At 41.5% G+C, this 22,241-nt stretch overlaps 1 protein-coding gene across 2 annotated transcripts in view; it reads right to left on the reverse strand.

Annotated features, from left to right (window-relative positions):
• Positions 1 to 22,241, reverse strand: part of pik3r2 (phosphoinositide-3-kinase, regulatory subunit 2 (beta)) — a 36,262-nt gene that overhangs the window by 8,409 nt on the left and 5,612 nt on the right. Inside the window, exons 1-15 of one of the 2 annotated variants that reach the window (XM_087179793.1) lie at positions 22,091 to 22,218; positions 19,466 to 20,373; positions 8,549 to 8,641; positions 5,242 to 5,316; positions 4,775 to 4,927; positions 3,293 to 3,503; positions 2,998 to 3,083; positions 2,703 to 2,805; positions 2,371 to 2,469; positions 2,067 to 2,247; positions 1,704 to 1,823; positions 1,011 to 1,153; positions 641 to 817; positions 453 to 524; positions 129 to 299 (exon numbers count right to left, since the gene is read on the reverse strand). In XM_087179793.1, the coding sequence (XP_087035919.1) occupies positions 129 to 299; positions 453 to 524; positions 641 to 817; positions 1,011 to 1,153; positions 1,704 to 1,823; positions 2,067 to 2,247; positions 2,371 to 2,469; positions 2,703 to 2,805; positions 2,998 to 3,083; positions 3,293 to 3,503; positions 4,775 to 4,927; positions 5,242 to 5,316; positions 8,549 to 8,641; positions 19,466 to 19,784 (2,003 nt within the window). In that variant the 5' untranslated portion in view covers positions 19,785 to 20,373; positions 22,091 to 22,218. Of the gene's footprint in view, positions 1 to 128; positions 300 to 452; positions 525 to 640; positions 818 to 1,010; positions 1,154 to 1,703; positions 1,824 to 2,066; positions 2,248 to 2,370; positions 2,470 to 2,702; positions 2,806 to 2,997; positions 3,084 to 3,292; positions 3,504 to 4,774; positions 4,928 to 5,241; positions 5,317 to 8,548; positions 8,642 to 19,465; positions 20,374 to 22,090; positions 22,219 to 22,241 lie in introns of those variants that run through there. The other variant, XM_023428096.2, reaches the window with a different exon arrangement.

Here is a 22,241-nt window from a genome sequence, read left to right on the forward strand (position 1 = left end):
AGTCATATTTCTACGTTTGGGCAGTTGTCAATGCGAATAAAGAAATAGATTGCCATATTTCAAAATGTAAAATACATCTCTCTTTGAGTGGATTTCTCTCCCGTTTAAAAAAGTAAACACAAACTTACACTACAGAACAGGCGTAGGAGCCTTTCTGTGACTGGCTCTCACGGATGAGGAAGGTTCCGTCACATTTGCCTCTCAGCATTTCCTCAGCCTGGGTGCGTTTGATGTCACCCACATACCAGGTACACTCATCATGGTGGGGTGAGCCCTCGTCTTCCTCCAGCGAGTAGGAGCTGGGAAGTTAGAAATGATGTAGAAAACACTGAAGCACGTGTCACACCGTGAACAAAACACTGAGCTCCAACCACTCTCAAAATTACAGGTGTAGATACGACAGCACCAAGTCATCACAACAAAAGTTGCTGAGCCTCATTTCAAACACTTACTCATCAGCGTCATTCTTTATGCCCAGCCATTCATTGATCTTCTTCTGCCTTGTCCCCTTCTGTGTCAGCCATCTGCAAAGCCAGAACATCACAGATTCAGTGCTGACAGACAGTTTTGACACTTGTGTTAGAGTTTGTGTGAGGATGTATTTTGGGCATGGAGTAAATGTTTAATTTCTCCTTCTTACATCAAATACTGGTCTCTGATCTTGCGGAGCTGCATGAGATCCGGCTTGAGGCTGTTCATCTTCTTGTCGATCTCTCTGTTGTCGGACACTTGCTGTCTCAGGTCCTGCTCCAGTTTACGCTTGCTGTCGTGGATCTCCTTCACACGAGACTTCAAACGCTCCGAGTTGCTCTGGATCCTGATTTTGAGAGAATGATAATCTCTATGAATGTGTTCTTCAAATGCTGAATAAAGAAACAAAATACGACTCTAATTCAGCAGCTTGGTTCAGGTTAGGGCTCACAAAAAAAAAATGCATATATTTGTTGCATCTGTCTGCCTTGGTTTTGCAGCTGAATTATTAAATCCCATGCACACAAACATAAACATACTTTTGAATCTCCTTTTCATTGCCTTCGCGTTGGAACCGCTCCAATGACTCTCTGCTGTAGCGCTCCTGAGTCTCACACTGCTCCTCAAAGATCTTGATGGTCTCGTTGAAGGCCTCAATAGCTGTGCGCTTCATCTGCAGCTCCTGTGGAATAAAGGGACAGGACATTTTATATTTCATTAAGTCTGGGGCTGCTGAACTCCATTTATCACCTCTTTTTCATGCCTATGTTATCTACACAGCTCTGCACTTCATTCATTTGTGTCATACTTTATACTGCATACATCAACATTTTGAGTTTTTCTCTTATTAAATTCAAGAAATATTCAGTTTTTTTATGTGCTCTCTTATTGTACATGGTTCCATACCAATTGTATCCTTGTGATCTGGTGTCATACACACATTCACTCTTTTATACTCATATTTTTTAATGAATTTTTTTAAACTTAGTTTAATAAGAAAATGTTTCACATGCATGGTCATATGGCTCCAGTTTATTTATATTCTATTCTGGCTACAACCAGGTTTCTCATATGGAATAATTATTGTTTGATTTTATCTTCAGGATAATCTGTATGTGTATTTAAGATGTATCCATGTTTATGTGACCTCCGTTTACATCAAGTATGAGTCATAATACTGTGTGCTTGCGTATGTGTGTGTGCGTTTCTGTCCATATGTGTTGAACTGATACCTGTGAAGTGCGTGTGTATTCCTCGTACAGAGAGTCGTACTCGCGGCTCTTCTCCTGGTACTGCTCATGGTAGACCTTCAGCTGCTCTCCCACCTCCTCTATACTGTTCTCCTTCACCAGCTGAGAACGGCAAAAAGCAGCGGAAAGTGATAGATGAAACAATGAAACACAATTCAAGCAGGCCGTAGTCATTGTTGTTCATAAAAGGAATGAGATCAACATTGCCAAGCATTTTCTAAATCAAAGGAGGCTTGCAGAAGGAGTTTGCTTGTAATTCAATTAGATTATACAAAGTTTGTGAAGTGAATTTGAAGACTCACTACAAAAACAACAAACTGCTCCATAATCTGCGGCATCACCAACCTGTTGGTATTTGGAGATGGGGTACAGGAGCTTGGTGTCCAGCTTGGCATTGTACTGGGCCAGGGACTCGTGGCGGTAGTGATTGATGAGCTCCACTACTGACAAGAAGGTAAGAGGCTCTGAGAAGCCGTACCTCCCGTCTCTGTGGTAAATCTTTATGAGCTTGTTGTTCCCCCCTTTCCTGCAGGGGGAGACAGGAGCCAAATGAGAAGAAAAAACACTTTGAGCTGTGCACAGGCTAGAGATGGTATGTCAGCACTGCTGATGTTCAAAAAGAAACTTCAAATCACAAGTGGTGCTTTACCTGAGGGTGAGAGTGTATTCGCCCTCCAGTTTACTTGAGGCATCTCGGACCAGGAAGGTGCCGTCTGGAGTGTCTCGCAGCTTCTCATTCACTTCCTCTCTGCAAATTCAGCAACAGTTTTACTTCATTAACGATTACTGTGCTCAGCTGTAATTTAACTGAAAAATAATAACATCATTTCCACAATCACAAATTTAGCAAATTGATGCGTATGAACGTGGTAATTGGTGACTAAAATACAAGACAGAATACTTTAAATAGATGGAAACCTAATATTAACGGTGATCAAATTTCCCCTAAAAACACTTTAGAGTTTACTATTAATATTTTACCTGGAGATTTCGCCCCAGTACCACTCAGCATCGTTAAGCAGGCTGCTTGTGTCTGTCATGGCTGATGGTGCCATTTTTGACTTGACTGGCTTTGCTGGAAGAACTGCAAAGAGACACAGACACACAGACACACATATAGACACACAAAGACCTCTGTTAAAAGCGTTTATTCTAATGGAGTCACTGAACTTGATAAAAGTACCTACAAATATAAAGTTGTCTGTAAAAATGTGTTTGTGCTGTAAAGTAATATAAACATCGTTCTGTGCAGTCGTAATAATAATAAAAAAAAAACCTGGAGGAGTGAGGTCTTGCTCTGTAATTCTCTCTATCAACAGCCTCTCCACCACAAGGGCAGGGAACTTATCATCCACTGACAACCTGCAAATCAATCAATCAATCAACAGCAATAGTTCAGTATAACAATGGCATATTCAATAGATTCAAATTAGATTTACTACAAGTCTAACGTCTCATAGAACTGACAAATCCACGACGCCCAGTCCTTGATAATGACTCCAAAACTCACACACTTTCTTTACTGAAAGTAAACTTTTCTTTACTGTATAAAAAAGCACAAAATCATTTACCAAGGAGTAGAGGGGCCCGTCCGTATGAGCAGCGGTCCGAAGATCTTTCCCAGCGTGTGTGTGTCCAGGCCATTGCTGGCCTGCACCTGGGTGACCTTGGTCAGGTGTGTGAGGAGGTACTGCAAAGTGAGACGGTGATGGAGAGGGACGGTGGTGGAGCTCTCAAGGACCTGGCTCACCTCTCTGTCGTGGCTACCAGCGACCGCACCATCTGGAAGAGTGATTCAAATAAACATGAAGAGAAGACTTATACTTAAAACTATTGTGACAAGCTGAACAATTATATATACACTTCATTTATACAACCTTATCAGATTTCACTTGGAGTGCCTGAGGAATTAAGCTATTAAATAAAAAAATTATAATTTAACTGACCCATACTTTGATCCTTAAGAATTTTTCAGATAATAACAATGCATGGACAGTGGATGTTTCTGTAAATAGTTCTAGTATATATCTGAAATGAGTCATGGTATGCTTTGTGTAAAGGAGAATCAGCTGAAGCATTTCTAACATGCCTCAGTGAGCTCATCCTCTCTCGACACTTAACTCTATTCTCTCAACGCTGACATGCGAGTGACCCCGATCGCCAGTATACAAGACTCAGTTTAGGCCTCGTGCAGTTCTTTTACTTGAATTACAGTCATCGAAGCAATGAAAAGTGCCTTTCTGTTAACTAACACAGCATCAGCAGCAAACCGCTCAATTCTGGGCTCATGCTATTCTATTACATGGCACAATACCCCCATCTTAACAAGTCATTTTTTCCAAGTCCAAGTCCAAAAAATATTTTCTGAAAACAACAAAATAAAAAACAAATATATACCAACAGGATGAGATTATTTCCTCTGTTTCAAAACAGATCAACTTTATTCAAGAACTGTCTAGAATTATTATGTTAATACAGGATCTAAAGTAGTCAGGAAATCTGAATGATTTATAACAATAAATCTTTAGTTGGTCTTTTAAAGGAACATACCAGTGGCTTTTTGCATATTTAAGCCCATTATCTACAAATTATGTGTGCTTCTCATTACTGTGGACCATTTTACAAAGCCTACCGGGGTTTTTAGGCTGAAAAATGCATTTTTTCCTATTTTCCAGGAAGCCACTGGTTCCAGTTAGGAGTGTAAGACGTCCACTTGCACAGACTTGAATCTCACTTGAGACAGATAATCTATCACAGAGAACATGTACATGTGGTCCGTCTTACTTTTGACGACCCACTCTGTCTCTTGAGCCACAATTGAAAAAAATAAAAGAAAGAAAGATGGCAAAATGTCGCTATTTGAAGCAAGTTGCAAGTTACTGTAAAAATATGGTATGGCGTAATGGTATGCTTGGGGAAAATGGTCGGCAGGAATGAGCAGAATCTGTGATTTGTATCAGCTAAAACCTCTGATAATGCTCCATTAATGAGCCATTTCAGTAAGGAGATACATAAGACATGATTCAAGTGTCAGCTTTAAGCATGAGACCCACCTGCTGATTGTTGTAGGACCTGCTGCTGCAGTGTGACAGCAGTTTGAAGGTGAGGGTAGACACAGGCGGGGATGACAGGTGACGGGAGGTCCCTCAGGTAGTGCAGGACACACTCGGAGAGGTAACCCACGTCTTTCTGACCCGTGTCACTCTCTGGACAACAAAGACATATGCAAAGGCATTTAGAGGCAACCTGAGGGTCATGAGTACAGATTAGGGTATCTGAGCAGGTCTGGGCAGGGAAAGCGAATGGGCTACATCTTTAGCAGGCAGGTGAGATGTACCATCAAACTACTTGGTGGCCAACAGTAGACGACTGGCTGAACTACCAATTTCCTTGATATAAATACTTTAACATTATAAATATGAAGGCGCAGGTGAAAAGCAACATACATGCTGCATGTGTCAATCTGAATGTGTCAATGAAACGTTCTGAAAAATCCAATTTAGGATGAAAACTAACTCACCAGAGTTAAGGCTGTTGACTGGGCTGTCTGAACCCACGGAGCTAGCTGTCCTGTACAATGTCTTGAAGTCAAGACCTGAGAAAGACAGAAAAAGCAGTTGAGTTAAGGAAAGTAGAAACCTGAAGGGCAACAAGAGGAATTCAAAGTAACAAATATTCATAAAATGAAATGCACATGTGAGCCCCACACTGCAGCCAGTAGCTCATCCTAATGAAGGGGATGACTTTATGACAAAGTAATACAAGAGTAATGGTGAACACGCAACACAGACATTTTATTAGCAGCTGGACAATGTCAGTTTGTGAGTAACAACTTGTACATGACAAAGCACTAAAGATAAAATAAGACATAAATTGAAAACTCTCGGCACATGTCAGCTCCGTGCTGTTTTCATTCCAGTCTCACATCCAAGAACAGAGTGAAGGAAATCAATCAACTGGGAAGAGTTGATCCTTCAAATGTTTTTGTACAAGCAATATTTACAACAGCAGAGCCAACCAATGTTCCTGTGTTAAGTGTTTCATTTTTGTTTGTCCTATTTTTTTGTGGAAAATGTGTGATTCATTTAGTGACTCTGCTGTGTGCCAGACACAGCACAGAAAAGTTTAACTCTACACTGAAACCCTGCATCACGAGATTCTTTTCAGCAGATTGTTCCCTGAAAAAAAAGGGAACGACTTCACACATCCTGTGAAAATGTCCGTGAGGAAAACATTTAACTCTGAATGACTACATTACTCATTTCACAGGCTTGAAATAAAACAAACCTTTAGAAACACTGGGTCTAGACAGCTTGCATGTAGACAAGAGTGTGTGCGCATGCAACATGGGGAAATAATTTTATATTACTGCTACATATAGTATTTACATTCAGAGAAAGACCTCCTGCCGCCCTTCTAGTAGATAGCAATAAATATTTACTAGAAAGAATTTTGGTGGCTTCTCGAAGACAAGTCAGACAGAAGGATGAGAGGGATGATCAGAGTATCGGCATGTAGCTCATCAGTAGGGAGGCGGAGGGAGGGAGGGGGAGAGAGAGAGTGTGTGTGTGTAACCCTAATTGCATAAAAATTACTCTTAATGAAAAGTGAAAAGAAATAAATATCACGGTTATTGTCAATACTGGTATATTGCCAAATTTAGTTTTTTTTCCCACAATTTTTGACATTTTTATATTAAACTATTAATTGATTAATTGAGAATATAAACTGAAGATTAATAAATCATATGAATAATTGTTAGCTGAAGGCCTACATATACTGTATGTGTGTGTGTATGTGTGTGAGACATCACAGGCAGAAAGTAAAAAGAAAGACAGAAAAAAAGAGGAAAAAGTGTGAATGGAAACCCACTGAGTGCTATTTGTTAATAACATAGTGTGAATGAAACCCACTGTGCAGGACTCTCAGTGAGGCCAATGAAAACTGCTCTGACTCAACTTGGATCTATTTAACCACATCCAATCCCAAAGAAACAGCATACTGGATTCAGATTTGATAAAATAATATCGAATCCCAGGACTAACCAAATGGTTTAGTTTCAGTTCTAGAGGACTGCTTCTTCATATGTGCATGTTTCAACCTGAATGTTCAAACTGCATCAATCAGGCTCTAAGGGTTAAAGCTGGTGAGTGTGACTTTTAAACATAAATGAACTTCCATTATATTCAAGCCATTGCCAAAGAAGTTCACACAATACTGTTAAAGTCTATCAGCAGTAGGTAAATCTCTCTGTAAACCAGAGTTTAAATCTCCCATCTGTGGCGACTTTCCACTGTTAACTGGTAGTGATGCGTTTTACATTAACCTGTGAGTTTGCCAGAGGGTGAAGAGGGTGTTCTGGTGTCTATGTGTTCATTGTAAACACATCTGGAGGCTCGATTAAGCACTGGACACACCGCTGCATTATTACTTGGATGTTTTTTTATATGTCCCCCTTGCAACTCAGTACAACATGCTGAAGGTTCCTAGATGAAACACGTGGGTTAGGAACCTTCAGCATGTTGTACTGGGTTACTCGGGGAACACATTAAAAGTCCGGGAAACAACGTGCAGCTGTCCGTCTGGGTGCCTCTAGATATGATTACAATGTGCATATAAACAACAGAACACTGTGTCAGAAGGAGCGGAGGAGGCTAGAAGAAAAACCTAAGAAGCATCCAAGAAAAGTTTCTGCTGCATCAGATAAAAAAGAAACCTGGTGAAGACTAACACCATTAGTGCCACTGGTGCGGCTTTTCCTCGTTGCAGAGTGGAGAAAGTAGAGAAGGGACTGAGAAAGGATGGGACTGGATATCACCTTACTGCTTTTGCACAGGCTGGCATTTGTAAAATATTTGAACTAGGTTATGTAGTATTTACTCTACCTCTATCTCAATTACTCTCACTGCCTGGAGACAGAAGTTCCACCCTGCAGGTTTAATATGCACAAGTTCAAACAACCGGACCATGGTCAAAGGAACTAGTATCGGCCCTTCTCGCCTGATTGCTGAGTTTGTTCAGGCAGCCAGCTCTAGGAAGACTCCTGGCAAAGGAACTGGTATTGGTATTGAGTGTAGATTGATGAGGGAAAAAAATGAACTGAAATGATTTTAGCATAGGGCTGCAACATAACAAAACGTGAGTGAAAACAAGGGGTCTGGATCTTATTGTTTATCAGATATCTCATCTCAGCTGGTTGTACACACCAGCGGTGTCGACGGCCCCTGACCCGGCCAACTCTCTCTGAAAAGATGAGAGCTGCAGTTGAAAAGTCTAAGTATCTTAGCCATAAAAGTATCGAGGTGGCGGCTATGATAAGAGCTGGATGAATTCTTTAAATGCTGCGGAAAGGAGCTTCAATGCTTCCTAGCTTATCTCCTTTAGCATAAGACAGTTTCCCTTACAAAAGGAAAGGAGATAATGAAGAAACACTGTATTTTTTTTGTTTGTTTATGCCTTTTAACTTGTCTGGTGGGACAAGTAAATTTCTCTTTCACTTGCCCTACAAAAAGTCCACTTGTCCCGGACAAGCTTTAATGTCGAGCCGTGCTTAAAACCACAGTAAACTTAATTGTAGAAAACCTTTATCAAGTCCCTAACCAACTGAGGAGATCCTAAGAGTGTGCATGAACTTGTGTGTACTCTTCTACATCTGTGTGACTGCCTGACTGCATTCACATGTCCATATGTCTACACTTGTGCAAATGCTGGCATGAGAGCAAGGGGCAGATGGCGGGAGGGAGACAGTCACACATAGACGGAAAGACGGGGAGGCGGACAGAGTCAGCGAGACAGACAAATACGATTGCTGGTTGACATGGATATACCTCTCCTCTCTATGGCTTGGATCAGGTTGACGAGAGCTGGGGGAGCCGTCTCTGGTGGTGTGAACTGCTCGCTCAGGTCCAGCACAGAAACAGCTGAAACAACAACACAAATCACTGTTACACTTCTGGCACAAAGCCTCTGAAAGACCACGGGGGGGCTGCAGCACTCACAAGGGTCCAGTTAACTAGGAGCAGTTGGAGATATAGAGTGTGTATAATGTTGTGAGTATATATACAAGAAAACTATAAAACATGATAAGGTGGAGTTCAGTATCCATTTCGAAAAAAGCACACGTGTAAAAAAAGCACTGGAGGATTTAGTATTCTGTGTTGCGTTTGTTTGCAGAGTATTGTTATCCGAACTCTCCTAAGATGAATTAATACAGAGACAATTTGAGGCCTGTCACTGTGCTGGTTTGTAGTCTGGAAGTCTAGCTGATGAGACAAATGATAATAAAACCAGAACAATATAGTAACTGTACAAAAGATTGAAAATGGTCTTTATTCAGACGAGTGAAAATAAAAAGGCCACAAAAATCCAGACTGCTGATGGCGAGCAAAAAACTTTATCTACTTTACAACTCCCCATAGACTAAATCAAACATCTTTTCAGTCCGAAAGAAAGAGAAAAGGAGAAAGCAAGAGGGAAAAAAGAGACAGATCCCATTTCCCTCCCTCCCCTCCCTCTCTCTCTCTTTTTCCCTTTTCTTTTCTCCCCTCTCGCTTTCTCTCCTCCCCTCCGTTCCATCCTGCTCGGTGTTTCGCCTTAGCTCTTTGCGTGAGTGGAGCACAATAAAGGATTTAATCAAAACTCCTGAACAAGCAAAAGCCCTGTGGCAGTGTGCCAGGCCCGGCCCGACCAGGAAAGGCAGACAGGCAGCGCCTCCTATTCGGCCCCCGAGCAGGGCTGTGAGCTGGGGGTTGAGTAGGGGGGAGGTAGGGGGTGAGGGGTGGGGGTAACACTGGGAGCAGGGAGGGCCTGGCCTGGCTGGGGCTTGGCAGTAGGCTCCTGTTCCTGGCACAGCTCGGCTAAACCGCTGCTGATTATTAATTTGGGGAGTTCAAACAAGAAACGCCGCGTCAGCACATTCCGTCCCCCCACCCCCCTGGTTCTTGTTCTGTCTCTGGCCCTCACTCCCTCACTCCCTCGCTCTCTCTTTCTTTTGCTCTATTGCATTCTTGCTCTTGCTGGACTTTCTCTCTTGCTCCTTCTTTCTTTTCCTCCCTTTTGGTCTCATTTACTAGTTTATTATGCGATCTATCTCTGTTTTTCCTCTCCCTCTCTCTCTCTCCCTCTCGGTCTCCATGCCTGCCAGTTTAACATGGAAACTTTGCCTGGCAGAGTCTCCAGGTCTCTAGCGAGCACACAAACAGACCTCTGCCTCTTCCTTATCCCTGTTGCCCATTGTGGCTAGAAGACCCCCCCCCCCTCTCCTCACAGTATCTCTCTCTCTTAATTGTGCTGTACAGTTTTTACAAACGAAACATTAAAATACGTCATTTGTTATTGCCCTCCGAAACAACTCATGAGCATTTTCTGATCTGGCTCCCCTATCGGCAGTGGTTAAGGTTTACTTTAGTTCAGGCATAAAAACTACTTAGGGACAGATTGTGCTCATGGTTAAAAGAAACTAATGTTGACTGATGGCAGTTTCTTGTGTCTCCTCTCTGACCTGGTGTTTAGACCAACACTGTCTCGCGGTTGTATGCCTCCGCCAACCAGCCAAGTTGCAGGAGTTCCTGAGTTACAGCTTTGACTAATAGCCAGTAGTGCTTTTGCAGAACATCATGATGGCGCAGTGAAGTTGACCTTTGACCTTTTGGATATAAAATGTCATCACTAAAATAATTTTTTCACATTCAGGTTAAATTGCATTTTAATTAGCTTTTTAATTCATGAGTTATGGCCAAAAACCTGCTTTGTTGGGTCACATGACTTCGGCCTTTGCCCACCAAAACCTAATCAGTTCATCCTTGAGTCTAAGTGAACATTTGTACCAAATTTGAAGAAATTCCCTCAAGGTGTTACTGAGATATCAGGTTCACGAGAATGGGATTTATGGACGTATGAACAGATAACCTAAAAACATAATGCCTCTGGCCCTGGCTGTCGCCAGCGTGCACGCATAAAAACAGCTCTTTGTTAAAACAACACGAGGGGCTGAGTTGATGAGAAGATGAAATACAATACAAGAAGTCTAATTTCAGTAATGTATCCACGAGTTTTAAGGCTTCTCAGACACCAAAACACTGTAAAGTGATTTGTAATACTGTGAAGCAGGATTTGATGTTACAGATTGCTGCTTCTTTTACCTAACAAATCTTTGGTTTGAGGACAGAGACAGGCTGGCTGAAACCAAAGTTTCATTCTTGCATTTTGGCGAGTAACCTCCGGCATTAAAATGAGAATCCGGCTATGTTTATTTATGTTGTCACTGCAGCGAGGAGAGTTCCTTAGCTTTGGGGCTCAGGAAATCAGGCAGAATCTTTTTCAAATCCGAAACTGGCGATCAGAACCCAACAAAGGGAGTAAGCTTTGTCATAGTCACAAGCTTTGCTGAACCAACCAACCACTCCAATTTCTTACACCTCTATAACAAAGTCATACTATGACAGATAAGAGAATCCACATGGCCACTGGAGGTCCTTGTTTGGTAAAATATGATGCATTTGGCATTTAAGCACACAATCAACGCTGGTTGACAGTTTACACAAACCATCAACACTTAACTGTTTCACATATCATGAAATTCCTTGATGTACAGCTGTGAAAAATTACTTCAACTTCACGGACCAATTCAGTTTCCATACTGCTAATTCTATGCCTTTATTTAATTATAGAATTGCTGTCAGAAAAAATAAGCACCGTCAAAGTAAGACTGGATTGACATAAATACAGATGCAGCAAAATGCAAATTCCATTGCTTTAGAAAGCAGAATGTATTAATTATTCAGTACAAGAGAGCAAGAGCCAACCCTCATGGAACAGTTGTGTTTAGGCAGGCTACAGGCAATAAAACAGGGAAATGACACGAAACAGGGAAATAAGTACATGCACAGGCTATAAAACCACAAAAATGAACACATTCCAACTAATTGGGAGGAGAGAAGGGAGAAAAACATGAATTGCCATATTTTTCCCAAGAGGAAGGAACTTTCTCACTCCTACATAAAAAAAAACATAAACATTTATTTCATTGTATATTTCTCTTTGCTCAAAAAGAAAAAAAAGTGCAAACTCTGACTTTTGTGAAAAGAAGGAGTCTTTTCTTTTTTCTGCAAAAAGCAGCTGTATCCCTGGAGTCTTCTCAGGGTTTTGGAAAGATATGGGAAAAGAGAGAGAGAGAGAGACAGAGAGAGAGACAGAGAGAGAGAGAGAGAGAGACAGAGAGAGAGAGAGAGACAGAGAGAGGCATATGACTTGACATGTCCTGAGACGTAGCCGATGGGAGAAACAGAGAGAGAGAAAGAGGGAGAAAGAGATAAAGAGGAAAAAAAACATGAAAGAGTGTAGTTTTGCACTCTCACTTTACCCAGTGAGTCCTGGTGCATTTGAGGCTATAAGTGTAGTCGATGCATGCATCCATTGTAAGAGATTCTTACGGACAAGATCTCATGACTGTGTTTTCAATTTTCCTCCATAGAAGCTTTGATAAAGTCATTACAGCAAGTACATTATGATCAAACGGACTCATTCAACAACATCTATGTTAGTGAGAAAAACCTACAGAGTCACGTGTTGTGTGTGCTGCTGTCCACACATGAAGCTGAAAGCGTGAAGGTCGAATGAATGTTGCAGATCCTGTCTTTGTGTGTTTACACTGACCCACTCACTCAGTCCAAGGCAAGCAGCAGACAGGCAAAAGTAGACTGGATGAAGGAAAGCTATGCAAAGCAAAATATTTGCTCTGTATCTTCTGCATCAGTATGCTTATGTAATACGTAGCTGGCTCTGCTGCATTCTCCCTCTCAGAGCTGTGTGTCAGAAAATTAAGCTTCTCCAAGTGCAGAGATACAGCATGAATTCATTCACAGGATTTCACTGGTCGAATTAAACCTCAGGAATTTCCTCACCTTAACTGCAACACTGCGGATTTGTGCTGATTTTATGTGAATGTCTTATTATTGAACAGAAGTTATGGTATGCATTTCAAGCACCGCTACCGGTACAACTAATTATCATTTCTATATGTGGGAAAAACTTTGGATTTCAGGCTGTTATTTGACACAACACTGTGATATATAATTCATATACTGGCAATTGAGGATTGAAAAAATATCAAGCCAGGAAAGTCACAGCTATAAGTGACCACTGAAAAAATAATATTTTTATTTTACAATTATCAAAGTGATCGTGATCAAGGGTTTTCACGTGTCTCAGAGACTCTTCTTCAGTGGTTTGAGGAGGGCAGGGTTGAGAAATCAATTTATGCTTTTTTAAGCTTTCTAAGATTAAGAAAGAAGAATACTGCTGAATAAACACCAAATGCCCAACAACTAATAGAGTAATTAATTTTGACTGGACAATAGAAGACTAAGTTGAATATTTCCGCTGAAATGTTCTCTTATTTACTATCTGCATTATTTCACCTCGTGTAAGTGCGTTACTGAGGTTCCACTGGCTTCCCAAAGCACATAAATATTCAAGGCCGTATTGAAAGTAAACACCTTTATCAACAAATGAGGACAGAATTTGCTAAAACACTTTTGAACCATGCCGTTTACTCCAAGCATGTGTTTCTCATGTGCAGTGGTGACAAGGCCAGTTGGTGTCTGGCTCACGAATGGTGTGTAACAGTGTGTATGCTGCTGGTCAGGTTTCACTGCTACATGTCTTCACTGCATCCCAACTATGCAGACAGGCAATACATCATGACCAGAAACACCATCCACTCCTCTGTCACAACATGCTTCAAAGCTACACGTGTACAAGTGAGCCCCTGCAACCAAGTCAAACACAGGTGATCTGCACACCACGCTGGATCTGGTTTTATAGGCCTGCAGGTGCAAACTCAGAGGAGATTAATGCAGAAATGTGCAATAAAACATGTAATAGCAGGCTGATTGAGAGGTTTTTAATGCAACATGACTAGAGAATTTTAAAGGTTACAGTCAAACATATACAGTCGCAAGACTACATCAAAACCTTATCTGTGGCTGGACTGTGTATGTCAATGTGCAAAATTGAGGTTGCAGTTGAAAATTGTTGTGGAAATGCTGTAAATGATGTAAAAAATGATGTAATACGCTAATGAGCATATTAATGAAGCCGTCATGTCGTATTTGCATTCAGCCCCTTTATCTGTTTGCTCCTCTGCTATTCTCTGTGCTCACATATACAGTATTTTAATACAGCCGAATTTCCAATAAAGCTGTTTGCATTTACATGTTTTTCACAGAACAAGTTTTAAACAGAGACTGAAACGCAGCACATTAAGACTACATGTTGATAAGTTGTTAAATCTAGTATCAAAGTGGCTAATTTGGCAATACCACCTGTAAACTCGCCGAGGATGTTCGAGAAACTATTCGTGCCAATTCATGTTGAATGAACAACAACCGACGAGAAAACTCCAAAACTCCGACCAATGGTGCAACTTTATCACTCAGTCATGTGGCATCCGGCTGACAAATGGTGTAACTTTATCAGTCAGTCAGTGAGTCAAATTGTTGAACAACGTCTGAAAGTGGTAAGAGTTGTGGCTGCTGTGCCTGACAACCAACAAGCCAACATTCATGCCCACTTCACCCAGCAACTGGCTGACCATGCTACTTCTCTCACCAACTTTCTTTTCTAATTCTTCACACAACTTCTTCGTCACCTTTCATATGCACAAACGAGTGCAACGCTATGAATGCCTTTGAAGAGATTAGGTAAAAAAAAAAAAGTCTGTGCTGTTATCGTAATTTAATGTGTGTAATGTCTCTCCATGCTCTGCGACAGGTTTACACCACCTTCGAACATACATACACATACACCTTCGAACAGCTATAAACACTTTTGCCTTTGGACATGGTTGGTCAATACCTTGTACAAACTAGTTTGTTTCAAGCGTAACCCTGGGCTTGAATACATAAATGAACAGTTTTCAGATCACTGCCACACGCACATGAATGTAATGGTGAGTTGGAGATTTAGCCCCGAGAAGAAAAGTACAGATCTGCTTCTGTAGCATGATTTGGTTCCTAGCCCTCTTTAGCATGGTTATCATTATTGTTAGGACAAAAAATCCACATAGTCAAGTATAAATGCTTTGGTGGTATCATTCTGTCAAAGCAAACAGGAGCTTTGACTTTATTTCACTCCTGCCTTCAGTAAGAAACTGTACAAAATGTACTTTACTGTGTTTCTGGTTTGCTAAAGCCATTAATCTTTCAGTGAGACAACTTCACGCTTAAATGAGTTCTCATTTGCTGCTCTGGCGGTAAAGAAATCCTCCAGAAAATAAAATTTTCTATAGCTCTGCAAACTAACATGCTAAATTTACTGAAGTCCAGGAGAATAATACAACAGTCAGAAGAGAAACCAAATACAGCTGGTTCCTATATTTGCAGTTGGATAGGGTGGCCTTGGCTTACACCGTGGCCCTCGACTCCCTCCCTTTCCACCTCTCCATATCTTTCCCATTCTCTTTCTCTACTGTTTCAGCCCCTCTCCCAGCCCCTCCATGGGTTCTTTGAAAGTGTTTTCCTGGTAAGGCACGGGGAGTGCAGAGTGAGCGGAGGCCTCTCCTTTCTGAGAACTGGCCCCGCTAACATGGTTTATAGCTGCCCAGAGACAGTATCAGACGTGTATGTGAATCAGGGAGAGAGGCTGCAAAAAGGAAGGGAGGATGGGAGAGAAGGGGGAGAGAAGGAGAGAGGAGGGAGGGAGGGAGTGAGAGAGAGAGAGAGAGAGGGAGTATGAAGGGAGGAGTTTGCAAAAATGCCAAGCCATGGTTCACTTCAGCAGGCAGTTAAAGTGAGGCCAGGGAGAGGAGAGAGCGAAAGGAGGGAATGCAACAAAAAAAAACTCTGAGTTTGTACAATTATTTCTGCTGCAAGTTGAGAAAAGTTATGTGTCTTTAATTTGTTTCCTAGTTGTGCTGAAGAAATATGCACCTCGTAACATGATACGTTTTAGATCACCAAAATTGATTCTAACAAACTGGTTTGAAGTGTGGAAACTTGGCCAATACAACACGTAAAAACACAAATCACAAGAAAGGCTGACTAATGTTGAGAAAGAGTGTCTTTTTTTTTTACATTTAATTTCTATATACACAACAATAAAACACACAAAAAAATCTACCCATAACATTCATGTGTAGGTGTAGGTGCATACATCAGTAGAACCGCAGCTGCACTTGTTCTTTAATGATATTTACACTAAATATCACCTGCTGATCCAGAATCCTCCCATTACTATGCAATGTTAGACAGAAGAAAAGCCATTTGCATCTGCATTTTGAAACATTGGTACATTTACATGCACTTAAGTAGCCAGGCTGTTGTTGACATACTGCAGTAACCTGATTTCTTAAATGCAAATGAGAAACCTGGTTTCTTTAACAGGGGTAAGGGATTAAGAAAAACCTGGTAAACGGTAACTTTTCTGCAAAAGAAACCTGATTTTTTTTTTTTGTCTACACATAACCGGGTTTTACATGTGTGCATTTGCATGACAAAGACTCCTGACCGAGTGTTGCTGTAGCAGCAGAGCATAGTGAAGAAAGGATTATTAATTGTAGCTGTACAAACCACAATTACTATCAAAAGTCTGACTAACTGAAAATAAAATAAATTAGTCTCGCTACACAATTTTCAACATTTGCACGTCTAACAGCAAGGAAGAAATCTGTGTCACTACAGAATTAGCCTCTCAGTGTCAATCTGAATTCATAAATATCACTAATAAACTTCTGATGTTCCAGTGTTGGTGTTGTTGGGGCTGGGCAGAAATCTGATAACGAACCAGCTGCATGTAAATGTGGGTTTTACAGTAACCAAGTTACAGATCTCTTACTGCATTTCATCCAATATCATGCTGTTTTGTGTGCAGGTGTTTCAAAGTGCGGCAGCGTTTCCCCTTACTCACACTTTCCTTCTAAAAGCAAATAAACTGCTAAAAAGTTGTGTGTTGTAACACTGCAGTTCAGACAAACAAATTAATGTTTAATTTGTTGTATTTCATTCAGCTCTATGTTACAGGATGGACACTGGGATCAAACCTGTAACTCGGTCAACTTTCCTGACCACTGGGCCGTAGTACTGCCCCTCGATGCCAAATGTTACGATCCCTGTGAATAGTAAACGGGCCATGCTAACAATAGCTCTATTCACACAACGACCAGGGCCTCTGTTCCTTCAGGGAAATGAGGATGATATTTGTAAAATTACCCCCGCACCCGCACCCCCAACCTCTCACATCACTTTCCCCTCCTCTCTCTTTCTCTATCTCTCTATCTCTCTCTCTCTCTCTCTCTCTCTCTCTCTCTCAGGGTTTCACTTGGTTCCTCTGCCCCTGTCTCTCCAAATCACAGACACAAACGCCAGCTGCCCAACTGGTTTGTCTCACTGTCTGTCAAAGTGCGAGGATACTGTTCTCCTCCTCACCTGCCTCTGCTGGAGAAGGTTAAGGCCTGTGCTTTATTCACCAATACATCACTTTCACTCTCAGGTTTTTATTTTACTGTTGGCAAGGACAAATCTCATTTGATAAGAGTTCTGGACAGATTTGTGCTGCAGCTACGATATCACTGGCTTTTTAGGACTTTTCAGAGAAAAATACCGAGAAATGAATCTGAATGAGGCCCAGTGTACTTTGTTGTACACGATGAATAGCCAATTGGCTCAACCAGAGGTAATTCAGAGTTCACAGCCTACGTGCTCAGAGTGGTACTTAGCCCATCTGTCATAAAGAAAGCATGGAGGAATTGAAGAGAATACAGCTTTTGGCAGAAGAGGAATGTCTGGTTTCATATGTAGAATGATATTAAAACTTCTATTTATCTATTTTGGCCCTATGCATCTTTTCCAGCTGAAGCCAAAAGCATGGGAATGCAAATTAGGAGAAAATGATGGAAATCTTGGAAGAGCAGAGGAACTTTGGTTACAAATCAAAGTTTTTACTTGAAGTTGAGCTTGCTAAGGTCGACCAATCCATGCCAAGACTATATTTGACTTGGACACAGTTGTAGCTGAAAGCAGGCTCTTACCATTATGAATAAATATCAGACAGGCCTATTTTCCCAGAGTCATGGGAGTGAAGAGAGGTGTGAAAGAACACTTATCTCTGATTAAAAACACGTGACATTGTATTCCCTGAACTGTCAGATAACTCTCAATTTGCACTAAATACAAACACACCTATCAAAACATTAGTCTTTCTCGATATGTCGGTAAGTAAGTTTAACTTTTGAATGTCAAAAATGCCCCTCATATCTCTTGTCTTGGTCATAGCAGAGTTGAAAATAGTCCTTGCAACCCCTCCTGCCTGTGCAATCCTTTACTCACAGTTGAGAAGAGGGGTCAATAAGAGATCACAATGAGGGAGCGGCAGGCATTTTTGTGCAGATAAGCCCAGATGCAGTTTGGAATGTCAAAGACACATGTTAACGTCGAATGTAAAGAGGGCCACACAGACGGACAGAATCACTGGGCAGACCTGTACAGGAGAGTCCAGTAAGTAGATGGATTAGCCCTTTATTATTCGGCAGAGAGTTTGGTTAGCTGTGCTTCCAAAGAGGTAAGGCTTATGACGTGTTTTAAGTATAGATTAAAGGGTCAGCTCAAGGTCACTGCCAAATGTGGGAGCCCCATCAAAACTCCCAAAGTGGTTGACCAGAAACCCACGACTACGCCAACTAACATACGACAGGCATCGATTGAAGAAATGTTTTATATATAAATGTTTTTATTCCTCAAAAAAGTTCAATGACTTCTTCCTCTTTCTCCCTCATGAAAAAAAAACAGAATCTCTGAAAATGCAAATATTTTTCAATTCAAAAATGTAACAGCTGATGATGACTCTTCACTGGAAAGTTCTCTCTGTGTGTTTGTGGTAAATTCTGAACAACTCAAGTTTAAACAGCTTTGTAAGTTGCATACTGGACCAAGACTGTCACAAGTCACAAAACCACCTTGTAAACATACATCTTAAACTCTTTACATCTTTAAAGTGAGCACAGAAAAACTTTCTCCCCCTTCAGCAGATGAGTGTGAAAACAGACTGTGTACATACATCATTCTGCACACTGAAAGTCAATGACCAAGAGAAGTGACAAAAGGCAAGTGTAGTGTTGAGTGGAAGTTCTGTAGTTAAAAGCTATGTCAAGGAAAATTTGCTTTAGTTTGTTTGCAATAAAAGTCTTTATAAAAATATCCTGAGAAGAATAAGGACACACACAAAGCAAAAGAGGATGCATGACTGAACATGATTGACTGTTATGTTACTGCTTTCTAATTGGATACCTTCTGCATACTTGAGCCTTACAAACAAATAAACTAAATTTAATATATACAATTAACTGAGTTGGAAAAACGGTGTAGGACAATTAGGAAAAATAAACACAAAAAACTGCATGTAGAAAAAGGAGAGCGAGTTTGTTTGAAAAATGCACAGTAATCGTTCTGGAAGAGTTCAATAACTCATTGTGATGTTGCATAAAGTGAAATTCACAGACAACATCACATTGTATTATATTTTTTTCATTTAAATAATGAGAAGTCAATTCAATTCTGTGCTGTTTCCTCATAGAGATCTTTTATATATAATAATTCATATATTTATAATGTTGTTACACTATATTGTAAGGACGCCTTCAAATTCACAATGGTATGGTGCAACAAATTATAAGAAAATGACGGACCTATCGTGCAGCAACGCACCTGAGAAAAACCACGTGACAGACATTGTCAGTGTGAAAACGTCCTTACCTTGAGACGATTCTGATCTGGGAGCAGCAGGGAGTGGCCGCTGGGACCTGGGTTGACTCGATGGGAGCACCATCTTGACGGGGCCCACGTACTCAACATAGGTCCCAGGGAAGTCGCCTCTCTGCTTGGTGCGCTCGTTATACCCGAGGAGCCAGCCCAGGTGCTCCGGCTGCTCCTCACAGCCCTCCTGGTAGTTCTCCATGGACAGCAGAGAGGCCTTGCTGACTGTCAGGACGTCTCCAGGCTGCAGATCCAGGTCCTCTTCCTGGTCCTTGGTAAATGCGTAGAGGGCACGGTACTGAAAACCTTCCGCCGCCATTTTGTTAGGGAGACAACAAAATCAAAATGGCCACCAAATAGAGGATTAGATGGTGCAGCCCGAGTGCTACTGCAACAACAGGCTTCGGCTTTACAGAAATCCTCCTCAGAAACCGAAAAAGGCTGTTGAGTCACTAAATTCTGGTGTTGGATGTTAGATGGGTGGCTCGAGGGAGGGGGTCGGGGGGGGGATGAGGGGAGGAGGGGGAGTCACCCGAAGCTTAGAAGCATTTTCAAAAGTCGGTAAGGTAGCGTTCTGCTGCTGTTATGTCTGTGACTGCAGCGGTTTCAGACCTGACCGGTGTTGGTGGCCTGGTGCACTTTCCTCAGCTTGATTCCCCGGTTGAGCCAGATGATGGAGCAGAGGGAGAGCGTTGGCAACATGCTCTTTCAAGCAGCGAAAACCTGCTGGCTGGGTGCTATTGGAGCAGCCGGGTAAAAGTCTTTGCCAGTCGAGGGCCCTGTGTCGTTGGCTCTCCACGGTCAAATGAAGTGGTCTGATTGGAGGACGAGTGGCAGAGTGGGATGGTCTTTAATCCTCTTCAGTTCTCTCAGGGTCCCACATGTTCTGGACAGGGATTATGACCGACCTGCACAACATAAAAAGCCAAAAAAAAAATTGAGAAAAGAGGAAAAAAATATTTGAAATTAGTCTGAAAATTAACGATAATAAAAACACTGAAAAATAAGAATGAATTGTGATTACAGGTCGATTCTATTCGATAAATAGCCATAAGTGAAGCGGCCCATATCTATGTGAAACAAAGCTTAAAGCGGTGCATGAAAATGGCGAACTGCAGCAGCTCCATGCGTTTGTGCAGTCTTCGGTTAGGACAGAGAGATCGGATGATGCTGCTGCGTCATAACCAACAGCAGACTGGGTCCCTGGACGAGAGCCTCCATTCCCTCCACTCTACATTCACACACTCATTGCCTTAACTGACGCATCACACTTTCCACAGGAACAAGAAGTTTTACTGTGAAATTAATGTCCCTTCAACTTACACAACAACGTACCATAAACAGGATTCGAAGAAATTCATGCAAAATTGAGAAGAAATTCGCAGAATGAGCATGCAGAAGTAACTAAGACCTGCACCATGGCTCTAGGGTAACCAGAATTTTCTGAAACATGCAGAACCTTTTGCAACAGTTTACTCTCCTTAGGAGACAAAAAAGGCAGATCTGTGATGCCTCAGATATATTTCCGGCTTCATTCTGTCAAAATAGCTATATCATACTGTACCAAGTGTATTCTGGATGAGAATACCAATTGGACGGTCAACTGAGCATCCAAGGACCGGCACAATATCATAAAACACCACTTAGAAGCAAATAAAATAACACCCATTCTAGTGCATTACATCATAGTGTCAATATATAGCAAAAGGTCAACCCATGGACCCAAAACGAATATTCTCTGATACAGATGATCGCAAGGCCCAATAATATGCCAAGCTCAAATGCGCAATTATTACTGTAAAATAGCATCATAACAGTTTCAAAAGGATCAATTTTATAAGTGTAAATGGTTCTAGTAAACCAAATTCATCAGAACCATCAGACAGACGATTCAAAAAATCCAAATTTCTGCAGTTGAAAACACTATATTATGATGTCCGCAATAAAATATGGAAAATTCATTTATCTTGTTTGGTCATCTGAGATTTGAGCGGAGAAAAAAAAAATATATACAGCAAGAGTAAAATTCAAAATGGAAAATATACTGAGAAACGAGACAGTGGGCGAGGAAGAGAGAGATTAGGGTTTCCAGATTAAGTACGACATCTGTGGTCTGTGGACCAACCGAGGACAATGGTCCTGTTAACCTCCCTGGACGGGATGAAAGGATGTCAGTGAGGAGATGAAGCAGGTAGAGAAGGAGGGTGAAAGCGACAGGAAGGTGGATGGAAGTTTTGGTCTTCTATGCCAAGACTGAGGAGCTATTTGGGGCAATTTCCCAAAATGTCCAAATCCAAATAACCATAGGCCTGGTTTGCGAGGCCCGATGTTGTGCAATCATTTCAAAAACGTTCCTGAATGGACAATGTTTAGAGTGATGCATTGCAGACGCTTAAATAAAATTAGGCGAAAGCATAAAAAATAAACCTAAACCTCCGGTTTGCATCTTTGAATGCCAAGGACCATTGCTTTCGAACCTTAGTCTAGATTATCCTCTGTCCCCCCACCACATTCGGAAAGCAAACGTACATTCACTGCAAACCTTCGCATGTAAGAATATCATCTTGTTAAATAAAGGTTTAAGATTTATCGTGATAACAGGATGCAGCAGAGTGCAACACTCACCCCACTTTTGGTTCAGAGAGAAGCCCGACAGGCTCAGCCAGACTCTCAGTCCAACATCCTTCGAGTCGAGAAGCAAGAGGTGCCAGGCTAGACACGTGGCACTGGCATACCCAACCACAGCCCGCAATCCTCACACCACCATAACCCCCCC

The sequence above is a fragment of the Seriola lalandi genome, unplaced genomic scaffold (genome assembly GCF_002814215.2).
Source record: "Seriola lalandi dorsalis isolate HSWRI2012SDOR001 ecotype SW California unplaced genomic scaffold, Sedor1 jcf7180002054866, whole genome shotgun sequence".
Classification (NCBI taxonomy): domain Eukaryota; kingdom Metazoa; phylum Chordata; class Actinopteri; order Carangiformes; family Carangidae; genus Seriola; species Seriola lalandi.